Source organism: Phoca vitulina, unplaced genomic scaffold (genome assembly GCF_004348235.1).
Source record: "Phoca vitulina isolate PV1807 unplaced genomic scaffold, GSC_HSeal_1.0 scaffold1, whole genome shotgun sequence".
NCBI classification, from domain to species: domain Eukaryota; kingdom Metazoa; phylum Chordata; class Mammalia; order Carnivora; family Phocidae; genus Phoca; species Phoca vitulina.
In genome coordinates, this window is record NW_022589704.1 from 28066386 (window position 1) to 28079080 (window position 12695).

At 47.8% G+C, this 12695-nt stretch overlaps 1 protein-coding gene across 2 annotated transcripts in view; it reads left to right on the forward strand.

Moving 5' to 3' along the window:
* PLEKHM3 (pleckstrin homology domain containing M3) overlaps window positions 1-12295 on the forward strand; it is a 179754-nt gene extending 167459 nt beyond the window's left edge. For both annotated transcript variants that reach the window (XM_032403533.1, XM_032403536.1), the window contains exon 8: window positions 6027-12295. In XM_032403533.1, coding sequence (XP_032259424.1) covers window positions 6027-6204 — 178 coding nt within the window. In that variant the 3' untranslated portion in view covers window positions 6205-12295. The remainder of the gene's footprint in view (window positions 1-6026) is intronic.
* The last annotated feature ends 400 nt before the right edge of the window (window positions 12296-12695 follow it).

Here is a 12695-nt window from a genome sequence, read left to right on the forward strand (position 1 = left end):
CTTGGTTTCTTGGAAAAACCAGTAATAGCTGGTGGCTCTGTGGGGCGCCTTACATAGTAGCCATCCGACCAACCGCACTCGTATGCCTGATCGCGTGCCCTGATTTCTGCACCCCGCCCTAGTCGCTGTGGGCTCGGCAGAGTGGAAATCAGCCAAAGCTCTGCCCTGCTCTGCAGGCCTGTCCTTCCACTTGTCAGAGATCCAGCCAAACCCAAGGCTGACTTTCAATCTAATGAAATATCTGAGGTCATTGCCTGAGCCAAAAATAAAAATGCAGCAGGAGAAGAATCCAACATGAGCAGAGCAGAAGCATTTCAGTGACCTCAACTTGGGGCAGGGGCCTTTAGCAGCTTCCTGTGACCTGCCTCTGCGCAGCTAGAATCTGGAAGACACAGACAAAGCCATCGAGCCTGTCTCTAATTGGTCTCACATCATCAGCATTCCAGAACAGGAAACTGTCCACAGCCAGGAATTCTTGCCGCTTTGCCATATTTGAGAAGCAACCCTTGTCCCCTGCACATAGGTAGTTCTGTCCGTTTGCAGCAGGTATGTTTTCTTGGTTTTGAGAGCTGGAAGAAGACCATCGTGTCTGTGGCTATTAGATTTCTAGGGTATGTACCTCTCTGTCACTTGCCATAGGTCAGTAAGCTAATGTTTATAGGTCAAAGACTGTTCATAAAATGTACAGTCTCATGTGATGGTGCCTTTACTAAGAGAATGAGATCTGCGCTGCCCCCCACCCCCACAGTGGTGGGGCTATGTCCCCGCCCCGAGCCCTAGGAAGGGGACCGGTTTGCCAGGGCACACATGGACAGTTCATGGCACTGCCCCCTAGAGCTTCCGAAGAAACAGACCTAGAGTTCCTTCTTCCTCATCCCACGTCGTATGGTGTACGCGGTGCTGATATGCATACAGGTCACTCCAGCGTATCTGTCCCAGTGGTTAAAACACAATTTCTTCCACATAGGACGATCCATGACTGCCACCTCTAGCCAGCCCCCATACCACCCCCAAAATAAAAACCCCATAACACTGAACCATTCTGGGTTTTTTCTTGGAGAGAGAGGATGCCGATGAGGGTTGGGAAAATCCTTAGAAAGGAATCCTTAATGTTTAATTGAGATGTTCTGAGAAAGAGGCAGAGTCAGCTCCTTTTGGCCAAATTCCTGATAACCAGAGCTGTATGTACTAGTCTGTAAGCTATTTCATGGTTTGATTAATCAGTGCAAATAAATAAAATTTAAAGTAGTGCTCTTCACTTTAAGGATCCTCCCATTCAGTCCCAGCTTGTCAGTTTGAGACTTTCCAAGGAGTGGCCAGCAAGGCTGTATTCCCACTCATCCATCCACAGACTTTGGGGCAAGAAAATGTGGAAAGAGAAGGGTAAAACCCAGAGTAGTCTTCCCCTGCCGTCCCCCTCCCTCTTGTACAAAATCTGCAAGTTGGAAGGAACCTTAGATAATCCAACCTTCCCTTTTACTTCTGTGGAGAACAAGAGGTTCAGGGATGAAGTAACTTACCCAAGGGCCCAGGGACAATGGGGCCAACCTGAGCCAAGAACTCAGGGCTCTTCACTTCACTGGAGCTCTCCTCTCTGCAGTAAGTGGCCTTGTTAATATTTTCTGGTCTCCTTTTCACTGGAGATATTGCTGAAACCTAACTGCTTCCCAGTTACATAAAAGCAATTTGTTTTGTGGGGCAAGTACAAGTTTTTGGTTTAGATTTGCTAGATGGCCTACATAGGACATGAAGAAGTAAAGAACACCACAGAGAAACAGCCCAGATGTTCTTGGCCAAAGAGCAAATACATGCAACTGAGGGTCAACCACCAAGATGGCTTTTGAGGAAGACTAAAAAATCAGAGTGAGTTGATAGAAAGTTAAGGGTTACTAAGCAATGCACAGAATTGTGTCATGGGTATTGACTTCTTATATGATGTTTTAAATTAATTTTCAAAACCACGGGATGGTTAATGCCTGTGAGTTTCAGCCATTTTAACTGAATGATGTATTAAAAATATATATATTTGTGAAAATGAAATGAATAAGTAACACCATGTTGGACCCTCTTGGTTGGTATAAGCCTGCAGTTGACGCTTGGAAATTCCACCCGGGGAGGACACTGTTTAAAGTACCCCCTGGGTACTCCCTCCATGATGCCTTCTCCAGATAGATTAGGTCAGCGTTTCTCAACTGGGATGATCTCCCTGGCCCTCCCAGGGGACATTTGGACTTTTGGCAGTGTCTAGAAACACCATTGATTGTCACAACTTGGGGGAAGGGATTGTGACCAGCATCCCGTGGGTAGAGGCCGGGGATGCTGCTGAACATCTTGCAGTGCACAGGGCAGCCCCCCACAACAGAGAACTATCTGGCCCCAAACGCCAACAGTGCCGAGGTTGAGATCCCTGGATTCAGTGAAGCAATGGACGTTTTCAGGAAAAACCCATAGGATGGCTTTGGTCAATAGCAAATGTCTCCCTGTAGTTGCATTCTCTGGGACACTGGAAAGGAGGACATAGGGCAACGAAACTGCTGATTGCTGGGAGCGGGGAACTCAGAAATGAAGATGAAACTGGCTGGCTTTCATTTGATTTATCACTCGGGAACACTGAAGGGCATTTCTCTTTCATTATCTGCCGCAATTTTCTACATGGATGATTGCATTGGTAGATTAACCTTATATATAAGATATGTTCCTGAAAAGTTGTTTGTAAAATCATATTTTAAATACAGTCAGAAAATTCAGTAAACACTAAGGGGCCAGCGAACTCTTTTAAAGTGAAAGGGCCTTCTAAATAATATTCTCAAAGAGGAGCATGCCTACATATTGCATTTTTTAATGCAAATACTTTATTTTTCCTGGACATTTTTCTTACGAAGCTCCATAACTTTTATGTAAGAAACAGTTTCTCTTCCTCCTTCCTTTTCCTGACCTTATTCTTTTCATTTAAAAAAAAAAAATCAGGGGGAAAGTTAACAATAGACTGTCTGAATTTGGGAAGGTCATTGATCAGTCTGTCCGTTATACAGTTCAAACGATGACTGCTGGCTTACAAATGGTTAGAAAATAGGACTTGGTTACATTCTGAAATCATTAATTTTTTATCTCAGACTTTTTTTCAGTTACTGACCTTTGGCTAGAAAGAGCAGGTGTACTCGGCCCCTCCGTCACCTCGGGAATGCTTGTTGCACCAGAAATCCCCAGTAAGACTCAACCTCTTCACCGGAGCAGGGTGTGGGGGTGCCTATCAGCAGAGATAAGGGAGTGGTACTGAAGGAACCCCATGGTTTTCTCCTTATCAATCACTGCCCTAGGGCAACATCCCTAGGTGTATAAATCACTAACTCAGCAGGGCAAAGGGGGCAGGAAGGAGGAAATTTACTTGATAAGGCTACGATTAGTGTCACTTCAGTGACAGGAGGGTAGAGAGGTGTGACCCAGGGAGGACAGAGCCATTGCCACTGGGGAGGAGTCGGCCCAAACGAGAGGCAGGAGGAGACCCGGGTCTGACCTTCAGCCCCCTGGCAGGAGGGAGGGGCCGAGGGCAGGGAGATGCTAGAGAAGGGTCTGCCACCGTCGACTCTCCTGACCAGCGTGGCTCCAGCACCAAGAAGGCAGGTACTAGAGTCACCATGAAAGGTGCTGTCACACCCACCTGCTCATGCCACAGACGGTCCCCCATTTTTGTCCCACAGAACCCCAGGGAGTAGGAAGGAGATCACTGCGAGCAGCATTTTACAAACGAGGAGACCAGAGCACCAAGAAAGTCAGTGACTTGCCCATAGTCACTCAAAGAAAGGGTTGTGATTGGAACAGGAGTCTTCTGACTGGAAGGCCTGCATTTCCCTCCAGGACGGCGCATTCCCCCCACTCGGATGACCGGGCTTCGGTGGGAGCTGTGGCTGGGCTGTCAGGAGTTCCGGGTTCTAGTCACAACCTGTCTAACTCACTGGGTCCTCATGAGACAATCACTAAGCCTTCTTAGAGTCTCAGTCTTCTTATCTATGCCAAGAGGGGGTTGATCAAGATGTCCTCAGGTCACAGTGGTGACGTCGGTGCAGTCAGACTGCAGGAAGCGTCACTGGAAGACACCAGGAGGCGCTGCTCACCCTGGAAGGCGCAGACTTAGCTGCATTACTGTGCCAGGTACTCCGCTACACGCTTTATTTGTGATTCCCGTTGAGCCTCACAAGACCTCTCTGAGGGGCATGTTGAGATAAGGTGACTGAAGCTCAGAGAGGTCAAGTGACTTGCACCAGATCACTGTCACAGACTGCTCAGGCTGTCCCACAAAATACCACAGACCGGGGGGTTCCAACAACACTTATTGTTCACGGTTCTGGAAGCTGGGAGTCCCAGATCAAGATCCAGCAGGGCATGGTTTCCAGTGAGAGCTTCCTTCGTGGCTTGCAGACGGCCACCTTCTTGCTGTGCTCCTCACATGGCCTTTCCGCTGGGTACACACAGTGGGGAGAAAGAGAGAGAGCTCTCTGATGTCGCTTCTTATAAGGGCACTAATCCTATCAGATCAGGGCCCACCCTTATGATCTGATTTAACCTTAATTCCTAAAACCCCTATCTCCAAATGCAGTGTCACTGGGGGTTAGGGCTTCAACATCGGCATTTGGTGGCAGGGTGGGGAGCTGGCCACACAATTCAGTCCATAGCAGTCATGCAGCCAGAAAGTGATTTGAGGGTGGGATTTGAAGTCGGGCCATGTCACCCTATTCCTACTTTCATAACTACCACTATGATTTACTTGCCCAGAGAGCTGAGCTTGGGCAGAGACTGCTGGCTACAGTGAAGCTTCTGTCTTTTGGTCTCTCAGCTGATCAATACGCCCTTCCTCCCCACCTCACCCCACTCCCCGCGTCTCTCGCTCCCTGGGTACAAAGGTGGGTGGGAGGATCCTCCTTTCACCAAACTTTCTGAATCCTGAATGGTGCCAGGGCTGTCAGTGGCACGCTAGGGAATGGTGCCCCCAAGACTGACCTATGTGCAGGACTGAAGCCCAGGTTCCTAGAGGAAAACCAACAGAAGCCCAAGCTGAGCCCTGAGGACTGCTTCCTGCAGAGTCATCTTCGAACCCAGCCTAGTGCTGGACCCTCCAGGGACTGCTGCTGGTTGAACTAATTCCCTGGGCTCCTGAGATGAGGGAGTAGTTGCTTGTCACTCCCGAATGGCAGGATGGGCACCGTAATCCGCACTGGCCAGCCACCTCCTGGGGCAGCCATAGTTGCGCTTGTCAGTTCCTCATTATTAGACTTTGCCATAGAAACAAGCTATTTGGACTCTTGTGCAGGCTTCCACCAAGCCGACAACAAACTAGTCATCCATCCGGAATGCCTCCTCTCTACAAATTACAGTATCGGAGTGTTTTCTTTAAAAACTTTTCTTTTCCCCACTTTCTCATGCTTTACTGTTCCCCATTGTGTTATAAAGGTGGGCTTACAGTGGTGGGGGTTTTCCCAATTTTTAAAAAACTCCGAAGGACAATAGACCTGAGGATAACATTCAGAAAATGAAAATGTGTCATTTTATCTGTCCAAACTGTTAAATGAGGGCAAGCAGTAACGGGGACCCACTCAGTCCCTGTTTACAGAAGTGGGGAGCAACATTTTCACTGCGGTCATGCTGGGGTTGGTGTTCAGAGCACTTGCAGTCGGTGAAACACCTCACTCCCGTTCTCTGTCACTTCGCCCCAGGGCCCATGGAGGGGAAACTTCCAGAGCTCTGGCCACTGTCACCATGATCACACCATTGCTAGTTGACTGCTGACCCCACTCCGCTGTAAGCCATAAGCCTCACCCCAACCAGTTCTAATCAGGGGGAAAAAAAAAAATTCAACCTTGAGCATCTTGGAAAAGGGAAGAGCCCATTTCTGTGAGTCCTCTCTCTTCCCGGTGGCAGGGCTCCCCAGAATAAACGTTGTCCTCTGAGCGGCACAGAGGCCCCTGGGTTTCAGGTGCTTACGTCATGCTTCTAACCACCTTGTTCATCATCTCCGTGGTTGGTTTTTGCAGGTGTGAAAGCTGTGGAGCCGTTTTCCATTCTGAGTGCAAAGAGAAGTCCGTCCCCTGCCCAAGGTGTGTCCGCAGGGAGCTGCAGAAGAAGCAGAAATCTTTCTGGCGGAGGCTGAACATGGACGAGAGCCTGGAGGAGGCTTGCAACATGTTCGAGCTGTCCTATCAGAACACCTGAGTCAGCAGGGGCCTGAGGCCAGGGATTGACCTCTGGCTGATGCAGCAGCCGGCAGCTTCCCAGCTAGCCCGTTCGATTCCTTTGGAAGAAGAGGATGTCTCATCTTCAACTAGACATAGATGTAGATTTACATACATATCCACACTTCCCAATACGTCCTTATGTATGTTCTGTGTAAATCGCTGTCCAAAAGGTCCAGGAAGTCTCTGTGGCTCAAAAAACTACCAACAGAGGCTTCAAAAAAAAAAAAACTACCAATAGCTGAATTACACTTAGCCATGAATTTCAGCAGCTCACTCCCAAGCAAAACGTGGTTTACACACAATGCTTTATAGGTCAGACTTTTTTTTTTCCCTTTTTTTTTGGCTCTCAGGGGCCATTTTATTACACAGGACACAGGAGGAAGCTTTTCCTACAGAACCACAGAACTTCGGGTTATTTTTGTGTTATTTATTTTTAGCAGAGGACGAAGTAACTGAGGCAAGCACTCATCATCGTTTGTTTCAGAACACAGGAACGACGCCTGGATCATCCCAGGACCCCGTGTCCCTGACGCCGTCACCTCAGTTTCAACCACTCAGGTGGGGATCACCTAAGCCGAGCCGAATGGCTCAGAGATGAGACATGTGCGCTTCCTCTGACAGAAAGCATGCACCCCCTAATTTATGAGGAGAGCCCCTTCTGGTTTTGAGGTTGATCTCAGGTTTTTTCCTGGAAAAAAGACCTCCGAGACCAATGAGTACATGTGGGTCTGTTTGCTGGTACGAATCCCAGCGCCCCCTAATGACGTGGCACCCCACCACAGTCGGTTGAAAACCTAGCTTTCTGAAGAGCAGTTTTCCCCGGTTTCATGGGTAATATTTATGATGTTGTAATGGTGCCGGCCTGAGGAAATTTCCTGCGATTGTGGTTAAATGCATCGGTGTGGAGACTGGTGGAGATGGTGCGTACATGCTATGAGATGGTCTTCAGTTTCTTTTCACAGAATCTTGTGTAGGCATTTCCTACCTTAATTATTTTAAATGCTTTATTTCTCATTGTTCTTCATTGCACTTTCATTTGGACCTTTAATTTGTCAATTTAACCACTTCCACTTTCACATTTTTAAAATTGTTCACAAAATCAAAGTAACATGGGACTTCAAAACACCCACGCTAGGCTATTAAGAAAATACCAAACTTACAAATATAATGAATTCAGTGTAATAATATTGTTTAAATAAATATATAGACACACACACACATATAATTGCCACCTTAAAGTGAAACAGAATGTGCTAAAATCATATCGTAGGAGTAGGAACTATAACGAATTGCTTCACCACTTGGCCGAGTAGGGGGCCCCACTGCAGCACCCGCACAGCAGTGGCTGTGGCCAGAATGTCAGGTGGGACGGCGCTGGAAATCATGGCTCCCGTCCTCCCACCAGAACTCCTCCCAGAACAGAAAGATACACTGATATTGAAACAATTTTCAGCAGACTATGTGAGAAGACTGTGTATGTTTCCACTGAACAGATGCCTCCATGCCTTCCTGGTTTGGTGGTTTCACTACTGTTAGGATCTAGAGCATCAGTGGCTCACAAAGTACAGGATACGTTTAACCCCATTGCCACTTTCCCCCCGACACCTTGCTCCCTCCAGATCCTAACTCTTGATACCTCTGTCCATTTAGAGGCGAGACATTTCAGACAGACTTGTGCAGACTGCCAGTTCCTTGGGCCCCGGACCACACGCTTCATTTATTTTCCAATTCTACAGCAGCTGTGACCAAGGGCATAAAAACTTGCTAAAAGGCCAAGGCCCCCTTCACGAGGAGACCTTACGGAGCCTTTTATTCTTGGAAAAACAGGTTGACTTTTTCCCCACCCCAGTTATAGAAAATGTTGCACACAAAAGATAAAGGGTGGAAAATCTCAAACAAGCACTTGGCACACAGGCAAACAAATTTGATCCTCTCCTCCTTTTTCCTCCCCTTCGTGAAACACAGTATTTATATTTTCCAGCCTCAGAGAAGATAGCAGAACATGATCTTTCACAAGAGAATTATAGACCTGCTTATTATAAAACAGATGTGCTTCGATGGCAAAGTGCCTTTTCCCTCCGCCCCCAGCTCCCTGTCACCGTAGCTTACTTCTGCCTTCACCGTAATTAATGTATCCGTGATCCCGACTGTCAGCGAGGCCGTCCCCAGCATGCTGCGTTTGGAGCCCTGAAATGCAGACCCCCCTCCTCCCCATCCAGCACGCTTGCTGTACGTTCAGAACTTCCTGCCCCACCTCACAGGCCCCGAGCGTCCGATCTGCCAAGGGGGTGAGATTCTGGATCCCTGTTCTAAAGGCCTTTGTCTTCACGGGTGCCCGCGTAGAGGGTCCTGCTAAATATGGGCCTCCCCTGGGAACTCCTAAGGAGAACCTTTTACCCACGTCGCTTTCTGCGTATTTTCAATAGAGAAAAATATATATATACATATATATATATATATATAGGAGAGGTACTATGGCCATCAGCTACCCAGAAGTAGGACTACCTCCCGGCCGCTTCTGTTTTCTCTCCTCTTCGTACGCCCCTGACAGCCCGGCCGGTGCCACCTGCCGGCCTGCACAGCCACCACCACCCAAATCTGATAGGACAGAATGGAGCCGGCTTCAGAATCGGGTCTGTCCTGAAAAATTCAAAATTGCCGTTTTCCAGCCCAGAATGCCTTAGAGCACGTGAACGCCCTTACTGTTTTCCACCCAAATGACTTGGTGCACTGTTAGGGAATTGTTCCACTGCTTAGAAACTGTCGAAACAAAAGCAAATCCGTGGATTACCACCTACCTAAGACCAAGCTAATACCTGCTTTCCCTCACATTCCCTCTCTCATCCCATCTGAAATAGCTCACACATAAAACACGAGAAAATGGCCAATTAATCTCCTAGAGCTGGCGGCCGACTCAGGGGAACCTCTTTTCACTTGAAAGGCCCATTCCCCGGTGGATCACTGGAGGAAATCCCTCCTAACGGTGCCAGAAACTCATGTGTGAGACCGTCCAACCCTGGTAAAATGTTGGCACCTAACCCTGCAGGAGAGAAGCCAGTTCCCAAAATAGACCTCCCTTGTACCACTGAGGGGAGGCCACAAAGTACTTTAAAAGCAGTCAACTGGAATTGCATCGTGTTCTTTCCAGGGCTGATTTCCCCCAAAGTTGAAAGCCTCTTTATGTGAAAACCACGTCAACGCCCATCATCCCCCTTTGCTTCCCTGCCTTCCAGGGGACCGTATTACCCTTCTTTTCCCATCCGTAGGACTAAAGGGTGATACTGTTCGGAGCTTGCACACTTGATTCGCTGAGGGGGTAATCACTTTTGGATTCTACCAGACTAGGCCTCCACCAAAAAGGGAACCTCAGTGGTGTTGGGGATTTGTGGTTTCCAACCAACTCAGTGGGATCTCGGACTCCTGCAAAGGGACTGTGCCATGACTTCCTTCCGGGGCGGCGAGTACCCTGGCGTTGAGCTCACTCCGGCAGCCAAAGGCAGCCTTTGCAAAGCTGGAGAGAGTCCACCTTGCTGAGGTCTGGCCTCCGGTGTGGTCACTGCGGGTATACACCCTGGACATTGACGCTGGACGGTCTCTCCCTGTGCCTCCCCGGAAAGGCTTGGCTTCCAAACCTGGGGGTTTATTCTCTACCTGTTGGCCCAAAGAGGCCATGCGGGGATTACGGAATCGGGGTACGACTGGACGCCACACTGAACACTTCTGCAAAGAGAGGCATTATCGGAGGAAGCCAAGATACGGTTGCTCCTAATCTAGGGTGAGGCCAGTACTGCCGTTCCTGAGTTTGGGCAGAAGTATTCATCCCCACCGCTCTGCCGCACTCTACTGAAATAACTGCATTAGCAAGTCAGTCTTCAACTCTTGACTCTAAGACTGCCGAAAGTCAATACAGAGGTGGTTTTATTTTTTTTACTTTTCCCAGTAAAGAGTGATGCATACAACTTCCCCCTTATTTCTTGAATTTTCTGTCTCCATACTTTCCTTACTCTACCATAATGTCAGAAAGTAGAGAATTTGGGGCGAAACACAAAGAAATGAACACTCCTTGGCATGAACTGAGTCAGTAGAGGTACTGTTTTCCTTCCCTCGGTACTTGCTATCAGCTGGGCGTTAGCGTGCTGTGTACCTCGGACCGTTCTTCTAAGCCCGCGTCCGGTAGAACTCACTGCTGGGGGGGGGGGGCCGGTGATGCGTGAATAAGCCCCGCTCAGTTCATTTAAGCTGACGAGTGTTGGTTTCTGTCACGGGGCACAGTTAAGTCCTAGCACCCGGCAATTCCCAATGGTAGACAATTCTAATTTCATTGTATTCAGACCCTCTGACTTGAAGGGTTTCCTTTGGTGTGTCTTAGTGGGTGCACGCCAAGGTCAAGTCTAAGTCACTGTTAAACTCTAGGTAAAAGTCAGAAGCGTGGAATGCCCTCCTCAGCACAACCGTGGTTGTCAGGCGTTTTATTTAAAACGGGTTCCCGGTGATCGTGTTACGGGGCACTCTCCTCATCAAGTGGCCTCCGAAGTGACAGAAGGCGTTGTTCAACTCGAGGAGAGGGAACAACAGCTATTTCGCTTCGGTTCTTCCCTGTGGAAAGAGAAGCCACCTTGTTAGAAAGGGGTGGAAGGAAGCCACAGTCGTTGCCCAGGGTAGAAGATTCAAGCGCTTACAGCAATTCTTAGCGCAGTGAAGACTCCCTTCTCTTGGCCATAGCGCCGTAGGCCAGCCTCTTGCCCCTCCCCTTGATCCCATCGCCCTCCTCCTGAGCGGGGGTCAGGCCTCCTGGCCAGAAAGCCTGCGGGCAGACCGTGGGAGCCTGCACTCCTCCTCCATGCTGGGCCTCCCGCCTGTCTTTCCCCGTAGGAGTGCCTTACAGTACTGCCTCGTGCTTCTAGTCTCCTCCGTGGACCCACCTGAAGCCTGCAGGGCCCTTTGCCTAAACACAGATCACTTTGCTTCTTCCCTGCTGGCCACTCTTCATACAAATGCGCTCGGAACCTGCACATTCCACAAGCATGGCAGACCTTTCACCTTTGTTGAACCTGGTGCCTTAACCTCGCGAGGGAAGGATTCCTTTGGGGAACACACTGCTAAGGTAGAACGTTAGAAACGTGGGCTTCTTAGCTCCGTGGACACTTATACCAGGAAATACAGAAGACACAACCACATAATGTTTTAACTTTGTTTTATGCTGGGTTTTTTTTTAATCACTTTTTATTTGCTTGCTTGCTTGCTTTCGTTAACCAAACTCAGGGGAATGTATGTCATAATGTCACCAAGACCAATGAGTAGAGGAATTAAACCAGTTCTCTGTAAAGTCGGTGAACTTAGCCTTTCTTCAGGTCAAAAAATTACACAAACACAGAATTTTCTTTTTTTTACTGTATAAAGGTTTTCTTTTTTACTTCGCCCCCTGTTTTCCAAGTAGGAAGTGGGAAGCCTCTTGGACACATTGTGATAAAAATGTTTCTGGGTGGCATGGGCGGTCCACCAAGCTATTAAATTCGGCTTTTGCTGCTGGAGGCCTAGGTTCTGATTTCGGTCACCTACCACAATCTTATTTTGAATCGCCAGAAGCCTACCATACAAGATTGGGGGTGGGGGGTGGGGAATCTGTCTTCAAGGAACAGTAAAAGGAGGGAAAACGTTTAGTTTGCAAATGAAGAGCACGAACGTGGTGAGAAGAGTTCAGCTCCACTCGTTCCTCGGCTCCTGGGTCAGATCCGTGTCGTTTTCCCTTAGTTCTGCTCGTGCAGTACAGAATTAGCTACAATTCTAGGTTTGGGCTATTATATCACTCTGTGTTGAGCTATTTGAAATGTGCTAATATACACACACACATATATATGTTGTTTCTGTTTTCTGGAATTTATTGCCTTTTGTTTTGGCATAACTTATACATATTTTTGTTTGTATCATTTTTAAATATCAGTAACTGTAATAATATAAGATGAAGTTGTGTTGTTGACAAAAGCCCGAGTTTTTATGGTCATCTGTCATATAATTTAAGTGCACCAGTTCCTAATGTATAAAGTTATCTCTCTCTCAATAAACAATACAGAAAGTACTTTCTGTTCTCATAACAACTTCTTTAAAATACTGTTTTCACGGCGGGGCCGGGTGGTGATGGTGAAAGCCCAAGATGAGCTCTGGATGTTAACTCAAAGTCAAGATTTGAGCTTTATTGAAAGTGAGCTACAAGGACTTTAAAATCTCTCTTAATCTTATAGATTTGGGTTTTTCTAAATTCTTCAACTCATAATACCCTCATCAGCCCTTCCTATGCTTCTGAAGAATATAGTGTAATTTTTAAAAAATGCAGATGTGGTATTATGGGTCTTGTTTGCGAAATTGGCATGATTTCCTTCAGGTCTGAGACAAACCTGCCAAAGCTCATGCATGGAAGGTCTTCCTACCATACATAGCTCCGCCCCAAGCCTCCTTGCTCTCGTTTCATCT